General features: G+C 42.9%; 1 protein-coding gene across 1 annotated transcript; it reads left to right on the forward strand.

The window, feature by feature from the left end:
- The first annotated feature begins 1,720 nt into the window (after nucleotides 1–1,720).
- MBOAT4 (membrane bound O-acyltransferase domain containing 4) lies at nucleotides 1,721–10,178 on the forward strand. The gene is made up of 3 exons (XM_049630086.1): nucleotides 1,721–2,116; nucleotides 5,853–6,077; nucleotides 9,215–10,178. Exons 1-3 carry the CDS (start codon nucleotides 1,998–2,000, stop codon nucleotides 10,176–10,178), a joined length of 1,308 nt encoding a protein of 435 aa, XP_049486043.1. The 5' UTR covers nucleotides 1,721–1,997.
- The last annotated feature ends 8,027 nt before the right edge of the window (nucleotides 10,179–18,205 follow it).

Consider the following 18,205-nt stretch of genomic DNA (forward strand, 5'->3'; position numbering starts at 1 on the left):
ATAATTCACCGGCAAGACTTCCACCTCCCTAATGCAATCTCAGCCGCCATCTCTCCCGGGGTGTCCCCCATCCCCTTCCCACCGCCTCCCCACCTCCCTCATTGAAGCCATTCTCCTGTCGCCAGAATCATCCTTTATCTTATTTTTAAGTTTTTTCAATGTTTTTATTTTTGAGAGAGACAGTGTGAGCAGAGTAGGGGCAGAGAGAGGAAGACACAGAATCCAAAGCAGATTCCAGGCTCTGAGCTGTCAGCACGGAGCCCGATGCAGGGCTTGAACTCACCAACCGGAGATCATAACCTGAGTCGAAGTCATACGCTTAAGCGACTGAGCCTCCAACAAAATCATCCTTTAAACACTAATCCAATTATTGTACTTTCCATTCTTTTCGTTTTTCTTCCTAACTCCTTTCTGTAACCTACCTCTGGACTAGATCCAGCCCCTGACTACTTCTCTTATTCAGTTCTTCTGACTACTTCTTCATGCTCAGTTTCTCTTCCTCTTTCTCTAATCACGCGTTCATTCTCTATGAAGCCAAGCTGACTGCCCCAGAGCGCTTCCACCTGACCCTGCTCTCCACCCTGCCTTCCTATGATGGTTTAAGTCTCAGATGTCACATACTCTGTGTATTGGTCAGGGTTCAACCAGAGAAACAGAACTGCTAGGAGTTATAAATTAAGAGGTTTATTGCAAGGAATTGGCTTACACAATTGTGGGGGCTGGCTAGGCAAGTCAGAAGTCTGTGGGGCAGGCTGGAACTCTCAGGCATGTGGTGTAGCTGCTGTCTGTAGGTGGAGTATCTTCAGAGAAGCTCCAGGCCTGCTCTTAAAGCCTTTTAAGTGATTGGATCAGTCCCACCCGGATAATCTGGGATACTCTCCCTTCTTTAAAGGCAACTGGTTATGGACTTCAATCACATCTACAAAACACCTTCACAACATCACCTAGATTGGTGTTTGATTGAATAGCTGGGAACTGTAGCCTACTCTAGCTAAACTGATACAAAAAACTAACCATCACACTCAGAGACACCCTCTCTGGCCACCCAATCAGAAATAGGTCATTCTTGCTCTACTGCTGGTTTTCTCCATGGAATAAGAAGAGGACCCATCATCCAGGTGCCTCGCTGGCTCAGTTGGTACTACATGGGACTCTTGATCTTGGGTTGTAAGTTTGAACCCCATCTTGGGGGTAGAGTTTACTTTAAAAAAAAAAATGCAAAAAAAGGACCCATTGGCAGCTGTAATTGTTTATCTTATTATTTTCCCCAAAGACTTAGTTCCTTGAAAGTAGCCACACGAATTTGTCCCCGTTTACCCAGCACTGACCACAGTACCCGACACATAATAAATACTAAAAAAGAAAATTGTTGAATAAATATATGGATGAATTTAAAACATTCTATTGTCCCCAAGCATATAAGCACCTGTTTTCAAACAATGTCTGTCTAAATTAATTTGAAAGACTTCCATGGTGTATGTATTAATCACAGTTCTCCAGAGAAACAAAACCACGGGAGATTATACACACACACACACACACACACACACGCACATGCATTTATTTTAGGAATTGGCTCACATGATTATGGTGACTCCTTTCCTCGCTCACATCCTTGCTTCTCCTTCCCAGCCAGCCAGTTGTCTGTCTACAACTGGAAAATGACATTTTTCTTTAACTTAGTGAAGAAAATATGACAGATGACTGGAAAGGCAAATAACACAGTATGTAAACTAAACGAGAATTGTGAAAGCAATGTTTTTTGTACGTTCTTAATATCACACCAAGACGCATTTTGGTTTCTATAGTGCAGTTCCCTTTATCAGAAAGCCAACTTTTATGCTGCTTCTCGCCAGTGCTTTTGTTTGCTTTTTACTCACCCACGCCTTCCTGAGCCATATAAGCAGATCAAAGAGAACCTGGTTGAGATTTCTATTCCTGAAGGAAGGCACCTGTTAAGGACTCTGGAAAGCACAGTATCTTTGTCCCAGTTCACAATGGATTGGCTTCAGCTGTTCTTCCTCCATCCTGTATCACTTTATCAAGGGGCCGCTTTTCCTTTTGCACTTCTGTTTAATTATCTCTGCACTATGGATTCATTTTCCACCCCTGCCAGGTAGGTTTAAAGGCTAATTTTGCTCTTACATCTATGAATACCATAGTAGGTCAAAAAGCACGGATTGGCCTGAAGACATGAAGATTAAATAATTAATTATACAGGGCCGCCTGGGTGGCTCAGTCGGTTAAGTGACTGACTTCGGCTTGGGTCATGATCTCACGGTTCACGGGTTCCAGTCCCGCATCAGGCTCTGTGCTGATAGCTCAGAGCCTGGAGCCTGTTATGGATTCTGTGTCTCCCTCTCTCTCTGCCCCTCCCCGGCTCATGCTCTGTCTCTCTCTGTCTCTCAAAAAATGAATAAATGTTAAAAATTTTTTAAAAAATAATTAATTATACGGTTGTTTTTAAGTACTTATCACTACCACTGATTATTGATTGCTCAATCATTGATATCTCTATTAGAGTGCAATGGTAGTGGAAATTGACATCATGTCTGCATTGACTCAAAGTTTGACAGGTTTACATTAAAGGGGAAAACGGTGAAAATAAACTCTGGGGAGAGATCGATGTTGAGTTAGTACAGGAGTTCCCCAAACAGATATGTCTATACCCCCACCATATGTCCTGTACTCTTGACCAGTCCTAATTTCATGGAATTTTATAATTTTCAATAAAATTAAATTTTATTAAATATATAACTGATTTTTAAAATGCCTTTGTATGATTTCTCAGAGAAATGGAATAAGTCGAAATAAATTATGTTAGATTGGCTGGATCTTAATCTGGGGTCCAAAAATTATTATCATTAGAGACTTGATAACTTGATTGAAATGATTTTTGTGTAGTTAATAAGTTATTATTATTATTTTTTTAAATGTTTATTTATTTTTGAGACAGAGAGAGACAGAGCATGAATGGGGGAGGGTCAGAGAGAGGGAGACACAGAATCCAAAGCAGGCTCCAGGCTCTGAGCTGTCAGCACAGAGCCCGACTTGGGGCTCGAACTCACAGACCGTGAGATCATGACCTGAGCCGAAGTCGGAAACTCAACCGACTGAGCCACCCAGGCGCCCCAGTTATTATTATTTTTTATTTGAGAGAGAGCACAAGCAGGGGAGGGGGTAGAGAGAGAGAGAATCTCAAGCAGGATCCATGCTCAGTGCAAAGGCTGATATGGGGCTCCATCCCACAACCCTGGGATCATGACCTGAGCCAAAACGAAGAGTCAGACACTCAACCAACTGAGCCACCCAGGCGCCCCTGTATAGTTAATACATTATATACATTAAAGGCAGCCCGTGTTTTTAAAGAAGTTTGTGGAATATCCTTGTGTCACATGAAAATCCATTGCCCGAGGGCTACCTCCTAATGATTCACTTATTTTGGAAATTAAGATTTTTATACACTGGGGATTTTTAAGTAAGATCTAGTTGTATCTAATAAAAAAAACTAGTGAGTTTGACTAATCTGTGGTATATTACATGTTCACAAGTGGTTGACAGCCCTTACCCTCACTTAGGAGGGGAGCAGTTGTAAAAAAGTTTCCTATTGAGAAAGAATCACAAATAATAAAGCAAAGCAAGTGCAAAAACAAGGGTTAATTCCCATAGGGTTAAGATTGCCGGCTTTGGGGGACGCCTGGGTAGCTTAGTAGGTTAAGCGTCCAACTGTTGATTTCAGCTCAGGTCATGCATGATCTCATGGTTTGGTTTGTGACTTTGAGCCCACGTGGGGCTCTGGACTCTGTGCTGACAGCATGGAGCTTGCTTGGGATTCTCTCTTTCTGCCCCTCCCCTGCTTGTGTGCACATATGCGTGCATGTGCGCTGCCTCTCTCTTGCAGAGAGAGGGAATATCTCAAAAATAAATAAACTTAAAAAAGAGAGAGAGAGATGGCTGGCTTCGGAGTCAGCCTGACGGGTCCTGGGTCCTTCCCTTCCTGTGTGTCCTGTGTATGTGAATAAATTCTCAAGTTGATCTATGAAATGGAAATAATAATGCCTATCTCATGGAGTTATTTTAAGGATTAAATAAAGCTATTTCTTACAAAGAGATTATTAGCACAATGCCTAGAATAAAATAAGTACTCAATACATCATGTAGCCTACATTGAACACGTGTAGACATTTTAATGTTTACAAAGCCTGAGGGCAGTTGCCACTTCAGGCTTCTACTTCTGCTGTGTAAGGAATACGTGTTCCCCTTATTTTTCCGTGGCAGGGAAGCACAGGAATGGCCCAGACCCTGTGTGATAGAGCAACTTACACGGGGACCACCTATCAGTCCCCCCACAGGAAAGACATTCTTACTAATGTGTGTGTGTCGCTGAGCCATGATACATACCCTGCAGTGGTCAAGAAAATGTAGGCCTCTTTTTAATCTTTTTGTTTGTTTGTTTTAATGTTTATTTAGGTTGAAGGGAGGGAGGGGCAAAGAGGGAGGGAGAGAGAATCCCAAGCAGGCTCTGTGCTGTCAGCGCAGAGCCAGATGTGGGGCTCGAACTCACCAACCATGAGACCATGACTTGAACTGAAATCAAGAGTTGGACGCTTAACTGGCTGAGCCACCCAGGTGCCCCAAAAGCATAGGCCTCTTTGACTCAATTTTCCTATCCCTGACCAGTCAGGACCTATTTTCACACCTCTTCATTCAGATTTATTAATTTGGCACCAATTAAAACAAACAAACAGGGGCACCTGGCTGGCTCAATTGGGAGAGCATGTGACTCTTGACCTCGGGGTCATGAGTCCAAGCCCCACAATGGGTGTAGAGATTAATTAAAAAAAAAAAAAACTTTAAAAAGTAAACAAACAAACTAACTTCCATACACTGTGGAAAGAAGAACTGAGTCCTCATAATGTGAAATTTCCCAGGTCTCTGCACATCCTCAGGGCATCTATCAGCTTCTGAGGGAGGCAGTTTGCATAAACCACTTCACTGACGTGGGTCTTTAACAACATTAAGAAAAACCATCAACTCCTAAGATCTTTAAAGTGCAATAGGGAAGATTAAGAGCACCTATAAAGATTTTCTAATTGAGTTGTTTTTTTTTTTTTTTTCTAATTGAGTTTTCAAACAGTTAGTGGAGAGAGGCACGGAGTCCCCTTTCCCACTCTCTCTGGAATGGTGCAGGGCAGTGCAACCCAGCGAAAAGGAAGGAGGCTCATCTCAATGAGACGATGTCTAGAGAGCTGTCCTAGATCCTCGACACTAGCTTCCCATCACTTTTCAGTCAGGCAGCAAACCACTAGATTAAAAAAAATTTTTTTCTTAATGCTTATTTTTTAGAAACAGAGAGACAGAGACAGAGTACAAGTGGGAAGGGCAGAGAGAGAGAGAGGGAGACACAGAAGCCAAAGCAGGGTCCATGCTCTGAGCTGTCAGTACAGAGCCTGATGCGGGGCTTGAACTCACAGACTGCAAGATCATAACCTGAGCCAAAGTTAGATGCTCAACCTACCGAGCCACCCAGGTGCCCCAGCAAACCACTAGATTTTTTAAGATGTCCCCACCAGGGAACCTTCCAGAGCTGTCACCCACAGGATTGTCAGGGGAGGGTGTTGTTCCCACTTGAATGGTGGGTATCAAAATTTGTTTCCTGAGGTAGGTGTTTTCAAATGGATTCTGGCTTTTTCTCCCAGGGTTCTTTCCCTCAGAAAAACAAAAAGAAGACTTTGGAGTGATAACAGTATGGCTCCCTTAGGTGTTACATGGGATTCTCCAGAATGATATCTGAAGTGACTCATCTGTCACACTGTTCCAAGTCAGTCTCACACTTGTCCTTTTTCTTCCAGGTACCTCTTTCTCCTGGCTGGAGGCGGGGCCCTGGCCTGGGCTGCTATGGGTTCCTTCGCCGTGCTTGTCCTCATCCCTGCTCTGTGCGCCGGGGTTCTGATTTCCTCTCTCGGTCCCCGGGATGTCCACAGGTGGGCTTTCTTCTTTCAGATGAGCTGGCAGACACTGTGTCACCTGGGTCTGCACTATACTGAATATTACCTGCAAGAACGTCCTTCCATGAGGTAAAGCGGCCTGTTCCCTTGGCTGTATTAAACCAGCCAAGGCTTTGCTTGTGCCTGGGGGACGTGGAGAGACCCTGAGTGTGGAGTTTGAATCTCAGTTCTTGCACATCTGAGCAGTGTGACCTTAAGCAAGTCATTTAACCTCTCAGCCTCCATTTCTTTTCCTAAAAACAAAAGTGTGCGTGTATGTGTATATGTGTGTTTATGTCTCTGAATGCAAATCTTTGATGTTAGAGATAATGTATATAAATGTAATGATGTGACTATAAATAACTACCATGTATTGCCTGTGTAGTACAGTATCTGGCACTTAGCTGTACTTAACATTGTGCCTGAAAGGGCGTTGAACCAGGGGTCCCAGGGCCCCTGGATGAGGCCTGTCTTGAAGTGACTAAGCACTATTTGCTGAACTCAGAGTTGGTGGTTTAGACACACGGCCAGCGGCCTCTCCTCCCCTTTAATAGGACCAGGAAGGTATCAATCCACTGTAAACCTTTGCTACCTTCCCATGGAAGCTGCTGTGCAAGAGTTTTGCTTCTTCTTCTTTTTTTTTTTTTATGTTTATTTAATTATTTTGAGAGAGAGAGAGAGAGAGAGAGAGAGAGCAAGAGAGCAAGCAGGAGCAAGGGAGGGGCAAAGAGAGGGAGAGAGTAAATCCCAAGCAGGCCCCACACAGTCAGTGCAGAGCTCAACACAGGGCTCGAACTCACAAACTGTGAGATCATGACCTGAGCTGAAATTAAGAGTCAGATGCTGGGGTGCCTGGGTGGCTCAGTTGGTTAAGCGTCCAACTTCAGCTCAGGTCATGAACTCACGGTTCATGAGTTCAAGCCTCACGTCAGGCTCTGTGCCGACAGCTTGGAGCCTGGAGCCTGCTTCGGATTCTGGGTCTCCCTCTCTCTCTCTTCCTCCCCTGCTCGCACTCTGTCTTTCTCTCTCTCTCTCTCTCTCTCTCTCAAAAATAAATAATGATTAAAAAAACAAAACAAAAAAAAGGAGGTGGATGCTTAACTGACTGAGACTCACAGGTGCCCCAAGAGTTTTGCTTTCATTGAGACTCAGCTATTCCATCCTCCCAGAAGGGTGGTCACCCAGTGTAGGAAAAAGAATCAGTCTAAAGAAATGTTTTCATCAGTCCCTGAGATCACCAAGATTAGAGGTATCTAATACAGGTATGTCTGTATTCTTGAGGCCTGTGGTCCCTGGCTCCCTCTGTTATCACAATTGGCGTGGGTCCATGGTCACTCACAGAACAGGGGCTGTGACCTGTCGAGGCGGGTCTGATTCTAGCTTGCCATTGCTTCACTCATTTTGCCATCCCTGCCACACCCAGAATCCTTTTCTTTATCCTGTCTTCACCAAAGGCTTTAGGGTTTGCTTCTCAGAAGAAGCAGCAAGATGGCAGCCGGTAGGGAATGGGGAGTACTGACTAGGGTGTGGTGAATTAGCATTTCAGTGGGAAGCCAGGACCTGATAGGGGCTGGAGGAGCAAGTTCAACGGGATCTGGTTGACGGAAGGAAGGCTGAGCCAGAGCTGAAATGGGAAGAGGTGCTAATTTGCTCTGGTTGTCATAACAAAGTAATGAAGACTGGGTGGCTCACACAACAGAAACTTACTTCCTCTGGAGGCTGGAAGTTCAAGATCAAGGTGTTGGCAGGTTCAGCTTCTTCTGAGGCCTCCCTCCTTGGCTTGTAGATGGCTCTTTCCCCCTGTGTCCTCATCTGGTCTTTCTTCTGTGTGTGTCTGTGCCCTAATATCCTCTTCTCATAAGGAGACCAGTCATATTCGTTTAGGGTTTACCCCAATGACCTCATTAAAAAAATTTTTTTTAATGTTTATTTATTTTTGAGAGAGAGAGAGAGAGACAGAGTGTGAGCAGAGAGAGAGGGAGACACAGAATCGGAAGCAGGCTCCAGGCTCTGAGCTGTCAGCCCAGAGCCTGATGCGGGGCTCGGACCCATGAACCACAAGATCATGACCTGAGCTAAAGTCAGACACTTAACCAACTGAGCCACCCAGGCGCCCCTGATGACCTCATTTTAACTTAATCAACTCGTCTCCAAATATAGTCACATTCTGAGGGACTGGGAGATAGGGCTTCAAAATACGAATTTACGGGGAACACATTCCACCCCAACAGAAGGAGTGTGAACAGGGGTTGGTGGCATTTGGAGGCAATTTTACTTACTGTTTGGATAAGTCAGATGAAGTCAGTTGTCCTTTAATCCTCAGACTCACAGAATGAAACAGCAGCATTTGGGAAACAGTGCCATTTTCTCTCCACAGGACAGCAACCCTGATTGTAGAGTGCACCATATAATTTTCCTTAATTTTCTCCACAATAACTTTGCCAGTAGTATCTTCTCTACCTTGTGACACTGAAGCCAGAGCAGTTCAGGTGATTGGTTTAGAACACCCCTCAAATTGCTAATGACTCAGTGCACACCCTGAACCCCTAGGTTGACTCACATTCCTCAGCACAGAAACCACAGCCTGCAAAATCTTACTATCAGGGACCGGTTCATATTCAAAATCTCTGCTTCACTATAGTCTCTTCAGTACTAAATTTTTGTTTCTTCCATGGCAAATTTCTTCCAGGTCCCTGATCCTAATCTGTATAGGCCATTCTTAGAAATATTATAATCAATATTTCCCCCATGATATTCCTTGTCAGTCTTTTAGTTGCCTCTCGGATTCATGATTAATTTCCCCATTACCTTAAAAAAATTTTTTTAAATGTTTATTTTTGAGGGAGAGAGAGACAGAGTGCAAGCGGGGGAGGGGCAGAGAGCGAGGGAGACACAGAATCCAAGGCAGGCTCCAGGCTCTGAGCTGTCAGCATGGAGCCCAACGCGGGGCTTGAACTCCTGAACAATGAGATCATGACCAGAGCCGAAGTCAGACACTTAACCGACTGAGCCACCCAGGTGCCCCGATTTCCCCATTTACCTCTTGATCCTGCCCAGAGTAGCTTGTGGTCTGAACTAATCTAAGAGTCTTTGTGGGGGCACTGTAGGCCAGGACATCGGTCTTGATCATTCAGAGCTATTATCTGCTGTGGGGTCATGTGTGAGGGACTGTACTGGGATGAAATAAATATGGGGAGCGTTTTCACATTTAAATAAATCTCTTTCAGGTTCTGCATCACTCTTTCCTCCCTCATGCTCTTGACCCAGAGGGTCACATCCCTCTCTCTGGACCTTTGTGAGGGAAAAGTGAAGGCAGAAGCAAGAGGCATCAGGGGCAGAAGCTCTGTTCTTGAACATCTGTGGAAGACACTGCCCTATTTCAGCTACTTGCTCTTTTTCCCTGCTCTCCTAGGAGGCTCCCTGTGTTCCTTCCAGAGATTTCAGGCTCGTGTTCAAGGGTCCAGCAGTTTGGGTCCCAGGCGCTCTGTCTGGGCTCTGACCCGGATGGGTCTGCAGATTCTGGGCCTCGAGTGCCTAAAGGTGGTCCTGAGGAAGGTGGTGGGTGCAGGAGCAGGTCTGACTGACTGCCGGCAACTCCAGTGCATCCGTGTCATGTGGTCCACAGCCGAGCTCTTCAAACTCACCTACTATTCCTGCTGGATCCTGGATGATGCGCTCCTCCATGCAGCAGGCTTTGGACCTGAATTTGGTCAGAGCCCTGCTAGGGAGGGATACGTCCCTGATGCGGACATTTGGACACTGGAAACAACCCACAGGATATCCCTGTTCACGAGAAAGTGGAACCAAAGCACAGCTGGGTGGCTCAGACGCCTCATATTCCAGCACGGCAGGGCCTGGCCGTTGCTGCAGACATTTGCCTTCTCTGCCTGGTGGCACGGGCTCCATCCAGGACAGGTGTTTGGTTTCCTCTGCTGGGCTCTGATGGTGGAAGCTGATTACCTAATCCACACCTTTGCCAACTTGTCTATCAGATCCTGGCCGATGCAGCTGCTCTATAGAACTGTCACCTGGGCCCACACCCAGCTCATCATTGCCTATATAATGCTGGCTGTGGAGGTCAGGAGCCTCTCCTCTCTCTGGCTGCTGTGTAATTCTTACAACAGTGTCTTTCCCATGGTGTATTGTATTTTGCTTTTTCTATTAGCGAAGAGAAAGCATAAATTGACCTGATATCTTTCCCCAGCCTTCATCTTATACATCCATGAAATAGAGTTTAAAAAGTGCCAGATGGTGTGTTGATGATGCATATGCTTGAACTTTTCCATACTAGGTCTTTTTTTTTTTTTTTTTTCAAGTATTGGATGCGTATACCTCATGTCTTGCCATAGAAATTTGGGCATCTACTTTAACAAGCTATTATACTGGTACCGAAGTCCCCCCCCCCCCCCCCCCCCAAAAAAAAAGAGACAAAGACATGGTTTCTTCCCTTGGGGCTTACAGTGTAGGTGTGGAAACAACATTTAGGTAAGGGGATAGATAAAAACATTAGGTACTGTGAACCAAATGACAAACAGTATATACATGGACACCTAAACACTGAGTGTCCAATTGGTCCACTTGATCCTGGACCGTGAGTTCAGCAAGACAAAAACAACAAAAACAAAAACCTAAGTCAGGGGCGCCTGGTTGGCTCAGTCACTAGAGCATGTGACTCTTGATCTCGAGGTCATGAGTTCTAGTCCCGTGTTGGGTGTAGAGATTACTTTAAAAACAACAACAACAGGGGCGCCTGGGTGGCGCAGTCGGTTAAGCGTCCGACTTCAGCTCAGGTCACGATCTTGCGGTCCGTGAGTTCGAGCCCCGCGTCGGGCTCTGGGCTGATGGCTCAGAGCCTGGAGCCTGCTTCCGATTCTGTGTCTCCCTCTCTCTCTGCCCCTCCCCCGTTCATGCTCTGTCTCTCTCTGTCTCAAAAATAAATAAACGTTAAAAAAAAAAAATTAAAAACAACAACAACAACAACAACAACAACAACAAAAACCCTCTAAATCATATAATTGTGTGAGTTTGTTACATGAACTAGAGACTCATGCTGATCCGTAAGTAATTTGAAAAATTTGGTCTCAGAATGGAAAGGCTGATATTATCTCAGAATATGTTAATAAATTGAAAATCTGGCTGAGGCTTGATAAGCACTTACATAATTGTTAAGTACAAAACTGACCCATGAAATATGTCACACAAAGAGACCAAGAACAAGAAGTAAATCCTATTTTAGTACAACGTTGAGGGTCCAGTTCCCTTTTCTTGGCACATCCTAAATAATTGTCTCCGTTTCTTCCTCTGTTAGGACTTAAAATACCCCAAGAGAAAGCTGTCAAGACCTCCAGTGGTAGTGAAGCCACAGTCACATAACGATCGATCGTTTTCACATCTGTGGGCCACCTGGCATGTTACAGAATTACAATTTCTCTTCAAATCAATTTTAGCTCAGCTTACTTTAAAAACTTACCCTCTTTCTAAGCAATGGCATTGGTGAAAATCGAGTTTAGTGCATTAATTATATTTTATTCTCATATTCACTAAAAGGAATACATACAAATCGTTTGTGTTCCACTTAAAATCATCTGCTGACTCCGTTTATTGCACCATGGGAAGCACTGCACAGCATCTAATCTTCCCAAACCAACCATTTTCATTCTTTACAAAATTTAAACTTGCAAGTGAGCTTCTAATTTTTAAAACCTGACGAAGACAGTCAGAAGTTATAGATCATTTAGAAAGTTGTGTCGGGGCGCCTGGGTGGCTCAGCTGGTGAAGCATCTGACTCTTGATTTTGGCTCAGGTCATGATCTCACAGTTTGTGAGTTCAAGCCCCACGTCAGGCTCTGTGCTGTGTCAGCATGGAGCCTGCTTGAAATTCTCTCTCCCTCTCTCTCTGCTCCCACTCCACTCAAGCTCTCTCTCTCTCAAAATAAATAAATAAACTTAAAAAAAAAAAAGTTGTGTCAATATCACTCACTAACAGACAGCAAACAAACAGCCCGATCTTCACACACAGAATATAGCACAACAAGCAGTGAGGGCCCCGAACAGATGGCAGGAATTTGTAGTGGCCTTAACCCTCCGACACAGAGGAGACAATGTGGACAAACAGGATTTTCCAAGGTTGGGGATAGTCAAGGGGAAGCAGTAGGTTGCCAAGGGGATGTTAAAGTACTCTAAGACCATTACAAGCATGTTGCTGGAAGGACATCCCTAGAATCCGACCCAGACGGGCAAGTGGGATGGTAGTGGTGTTATAGGATGGTGTTATAGGTTGGGAAGAAAGATAAATAACCATTGCAGCATTATTTATCATAAAAAAAAAAAAAAGTCAGCATTAGGAGAATGGTTAAGCAATTACGATGGGCTATGATAGAGGTATTAAAAATGAACGGTTGAGGGCGTCTGGGTGGCTCAGTCGGTTGAGCGTCCGACTTCGGCTCAGGTCATTATCTCAAGGTTTGTGAGTTTGAGCCCCACGTGGGGCTCTCTGCTGTCAGCTGGGAGCCTGCTTTGGATCCTCTGTCTTCCTCTCTCTCTGCCCCTCCCCCGCTCACACTTGCACTCTCTCTCAAAAAATAAATTAAAAAAATAATAAAACCATTAAAAAAAATGAATGCTTGTATACAGGCACGTCTGAGGAGCTAGCTACATGGATGTATGTGTTCAGTTTATGAAAACCCTTCAAATTGTACACTTAAGATATGTGCAAGTTTATGTATGTACATTACACTTGAACAAATTTTTTACATGAATGCCTTTAATGATTAGGAAAATGCTTACGATAGATTATTCAATTTTAAAAAGTAGTTGGTTAATAAAGTTTTTTAAAGGGCAATTTGGTCTCCAAATCTATCTCTCTATTGATGGCCAGGGGTAATTTCTGCTCCTCCTATTGGTTAAAACCAGGACATCTACTTCCTTCGCTTTCTATTTGCATCCTATAGAAATGCTTCATTTATATTGGACAGTATAAAGAACAATGTGATTTGAAGGACTTAATCTAAGGAAAAAAGTCTGAGCCAGACATGTAGATCCAGAAGCCATCTGTCTGCACAGAGGAGATTCCGGGATCCAAGAGCAGAGAGCAGAGAATGTATCTTCTTCCAATCCTCATTTCCTTTGTTAGGACTTAATTTTTGAGTTCCTGACTCCTGCTTCAGCTGCTCCCTCAGCATTTGGCAACTTTAGTTTCCCTTTCCTTCAGTTACTGATTATCACTCCCAAGACCCCACCTATTGCCTCCCAAATTCCCTTTGACATATCACCGATAGCACCTGCTTTTTCATCTCTGTCATTATTAATCTCATGGCTCTGACCTTGCTTTCAGAACTGGATATGACTGGAATAGTATTTTGATAAATTAGGTTTATCCTCTATAAATGCAAGGAAAGGGCCAGCAGCTGCTGTCCTGTAGGTGGTACCCTGGACAAGTGAATTAGATTCTTGGGGCCAAGTACTAGAGCTAAGTAACCCATAGAAACAGCCCCCAATGGGGCTGAAGCCCCTGGCTTCTGGCATCCTACCTTTTATCAGCCAACTTACTCTAAAGAGTTTGGTAGGAGGCTTCACAGATCCCCCCATGGGACCTCATCCAAATTTTGAAAAATATCATTGTATGAGATTCTGTTGATTAAGAAATTTCTAAAAGTGGGATAAGCCATTAACAGACACATGAAACAAATGCTCAGCATCACTCATCATCAGGGACATACAAAACAAAACCACAATGAGATACGACCTCATACCTGTTAGAATGGCTAAAATTAACAACGCAGCCAACAACAGATGTTGGCGAGGATGCAGAGAAACGGGAGCCGTTTTGCACTGTCGGTGAGGATGCAAACTGGTGCAGCCACTCTGGGAAACAGTGTGGAGGTTCCTCAAAAAACTAAAAAATAGAACTACCCTATGACCCAGCAATTGCACCACTAGGCATTTATCCACGGGCTACAAGTGTGCTGTTTTGAAGGGGCACATGCACCCCAATGTTTATAGCAGCACTGTCAACAATAGCCAACGTATGGAAAGAGCCCAAATGTCCTTTCATGGATGAATGGATAAAGAAGATGTGGTATACATATACAATGGAGTATTACTTGGCAATCAAAAAGAATGAGGTCTTGCCATTTGGAACAACATGGATGGAACTAGAGGGTATTATGCTAAGTGAAATGAGTCAGTCAGAGAGAGACAAATATCATATGACTTCACTTATATGTGGAATTTAAGATACAGAACAGATGAACATAAGGGAAGGGAAACAAAAATAATATAAAAATGGGGGGGACAAAACATAAGAGACTATTAAATACAGAGACCTGAGGGTTGCTGGAGGGGGTTTGGGTGCGGGATGGGCTAAATGGGCAAGGGGAGTTAAGGAAGACACCTGTTGGAATGAGCATTGGGTGTTATGTGTAGGGGATGAATCACTGGATTCTATTCCTGAAATCATTATTGCACTATATGCTAACTTAGATGTAAATTAAAAATAAATAAATAAAATAAAATAAATAACAATGGGATAAGCCATGATAACTGAAAAGCTCAGAATACTAGCAAAGCTTAATTAGAAAATCTTTAACAAAAAACTGCAAAATTTGCCTTCCTAAGAGGACCAAGGAGCTATAGGGGCCATCATTTGTCTGTTGAGATGGCATTGCCCGGGAAATGTTCCATGAGAACTTCAATTTACCTTTCAATTTTAGGTAAGGTAGGCTCACAGCCTTGTCCCCCTGATGCACATGTAGCCACTCACCCACGCTGGCCTCTTTCTTCATCTGTTGGCAGCTGCCGTGACCAACAGGCAGCCAGTGGCTCTAAATGGGTAACTCAAGTTTAGTGATCCATCTCAATTGTTAAACTTCTCTGAAGGACACAATCCAATCTTGATTTTTTTCTATCCATGTAGTTTTATAAAGCAAACCATAGGGAGACATCACTGACACACAGTTAATTCATCAATCCTTGATTCATCAATTTCATGAGAACATGGAAAAGGAGGCCCAGGTAGAGCGTTTTGAGGAGTTCGTCCTGGCAAGCATTAGCAGATATTTCAATCCAGAAAAGTACTAAGAAAGCCAAATTTTATCTCTGCCCAAAGGATGCTACTCTGCCCACGTGACTGATCTCTTACAGGCAATGAACTCTCTCTCAGGTCGCTTGAGAGGCTCTGGCAGCCAGCCTGCCGAGCCTGGGTGAAGGGGAAAGGATCAAACAATGAGGAACAGATTGATGGTGAATCAGGTTCAGTAGGTGTGAAAGAACAGATTGGACCAATGTATTCCTATAAGCACTATAGGGGCCACTAGATTATGAACATTGCAATGCCCAATTGTTATCAAAGAATAAATGGCAATCATTAGTAACAACCCTGATTAAAATGCCAACTATTAGACTGTAGATTCAAATCACTTCCAACATATTCTTTTCTACACGTTTTAACGTAGCAGAAACTTGGTGGGGTTCAGCACTAAGAAGTAAAGGGTTAGTGGTTATATTTTATGTGAACTTTGTCAATGGCACCTATTTCCAAAACAATAAGAATGTGCAAAAATGTTGAACAGACACTTCACAAAAAACCCAGATACTTCACTCTTTGGCTATCATGAATAATGCTATTATGAACATTTGTGTTCAAATTTTTGTGTACATGTTTTTTTTTTTAATTTTTTTTCCTTAACGTTTTATTTATTTTTGAGACAGGGAGCAACAGAGCATGAACAGGGGAGGGTCAGAGAGAGGGAGACACAGAATCTGAAACAGGCTCCAGGCTCTGAGCTGTCAGCACAGAGCCCAACGTGGGGCTCGAACTCACGGACCGCGAGATCATGACCTGAGCCAAAGTCGGCCACTCAACCGACTGAGCCACCCAGGCACCCCTGTGTACATATGTTTTTAATGGTCTTATGTATATACATATGAGTGGAATTTCTGGGTCATATGGTAACTGTGTTTAGCTTTTTGAGGAACTGCCAAACTCTTTTCCACATCAGCTGTACCGTTTTACATTCCTGCTCACAATTTTTCCATATCCTCGTAAACACTTGTTATAGATGTCTTTTTCATTCTAGTCATTGTAGTGGATATGAAGTAGTGTCTCACTGTGGTTTTGATTTGCATTTCCCTAAATGACTAATAATGTTGAGTACTTTTCATGTAATTATTAGCATTTGTATCTCTCTCTCTTTTTTTTTTTTTTTTTGGAGAAATGTCTATTTCGATGCTTTGCCCATTTTTATTAAATTTTTTTTTAATGTTTATTTATTTATTTTGAGAGAGAGAGAGAGAGAGACAGGCAGGGGCAGAGAGGGAGAGGGAGAGAGAATCCCAAGCAGGCTCTGCGCTGACAGCCCAGAACTGGACATGGGGCTCAGTCCTACAAGTCCTGAGATTATGACTGAGCAGAAATCAAGAATCAGACCTTTAACTGATTGAGCCACCCAGGTGCCCTGCTCTGCCCATTTTTAAACTGGGTTATTTGGGGCTTTCTGCTGTTGAGTTGTTAAGAGTTATTTAAATATTTTGGATACTTGATCCTTATCGGATATGTAATTTGCAAATATTTTCTTCCATTCTGTGGGTTGTATTTTCACTACTTTCTTGATAGTGTCCTTTGAAGCACAAAAATTTTTAATTTTAATGAACACAAATTATACATTTCCCTCGGTTGCTTTTTGCTTGTCATATCTCTGAAACCATTGCCAAACCAAGGTCATGAAGATTTGCTCTTATGTAAATCTTAGACTTAGCTTTTACATTAGGTCTATGATATATTGAGTTAACATTTGAAAGTAGAGTGAGGTAGGGGTCCAATTTCATTCCTCTGCATGTGGATATCCAGTTGTTCCAGCACCATCTCTGAAAAGACTAGTGTTTCCCCTTTGAATTAATTGCCTTGGCACCTAAAGTTGATTTTTTTCTTTTAAGATAAGAACTGAAAGAGAAAAAGAAAGAAAGACACAAAATCACTGAGAAACTTGGGGGAGCAAAATCTTAGATCTCCACTAGAAATTCCATATTTTAATCCGGAGGTCAGAAAGTTTCCAGTAAAACCCACAGGTCAGGAACTCACACATTCGGCTTCAGAGCAGTGGAGTACAGTCTTGTCAACCCTTGAGAAAACTCTCATCTGCTTAAGCCTGCACACCACTGTTGGCAGAGGAAAAGCATCTTTTGGTCTCTTTGTGTTTTCGAAAAGCATGGTGAGTGTATTTAATTAGCAAAACAGATTAAACTCGGGAGCCTGGAGGCAGAGGGATCTGGAAAATCTAGTTCCAAGACTTCTGTAATAGTGGGAATGAATGCTGGTTGTCACTAAGCAATGTGCAGCTTATCAGCCAGTCACAGAAGGACAAATACTGTGTGATTCCACTTACACGAGGTATCTAAAGTAGACACACTCATGGAGACAGAAGGCAGAACAGTGGTTGCCAGTGGCTGGAGGAGAGGGGGAAATGAGTTGCTATTCAACAGGTGTAGAGTTGCAGTCATGCACGATGAAAAAGTTCCAGACATCTGCTATATAATGTACGTATAAGCTAACAATACTAACTGCACTCTTAAAAATATGTTAAGACAGTAAATCTCATGTTTTTTTAAATATCTATGTATGTACGTATGTACATAAGTATGTACGTAAGTATGTATGTATCTATCATCTTATTGAGGGCTCATTCAAAGGGTTATTTTGCTCTCCTTATATTCTACAACCAATATAATATCGCATAACCTCTGTTGTGGTGTGTTGACATTTCTTATTCTTCTATTTTTTCCCAAATGTCCGGGGAGATCTGGATGCACCCTATTCGTTTTTGTTTTCATAGAGTGGGCATCTATTAACAGATTTTTCCCTCACTCAGAATCTGCTTCAAAGGGGTGAACTCTTTGGATCCTTTTTATAACCTTGCCTGGGGCAAATACAATTGGTAATAATGACAATCATCTATAATTTTATTATTTCATTTGAGGTGGCTTCATATGCAACATTAAAAGTAAATTGGCATAATTGCCTCAAGAAATTTGCAAGGATTACATATTTGCAACAATGCAAAATTTAATTTTTTGAAAAAGTTGCACATGTATCTTACTTATGAACAGCAATTAACAGTCATCCCTTTTCAAAACTGCTTCTGTTGTGGTAAAATATGCATAACATAAAAGTTACCATTTTGACCAGTTTTAAGTATACACTTCAGTGGTATTAAGAACATTCA

This window comes from Panthera uncia, chromosome B1 (genome assembly GCF_023721935.1).
Source record: "Panthera uncia isolate 11264 chromosome B1, Puncia_PCG_1.0, whole genome shotgun sequence".
Lineage (NCBI taxonomy): Eukaryota > Metazoa > Chordata > Mammalia > Carnivora > Felidae > Panthera > Panthera uncia.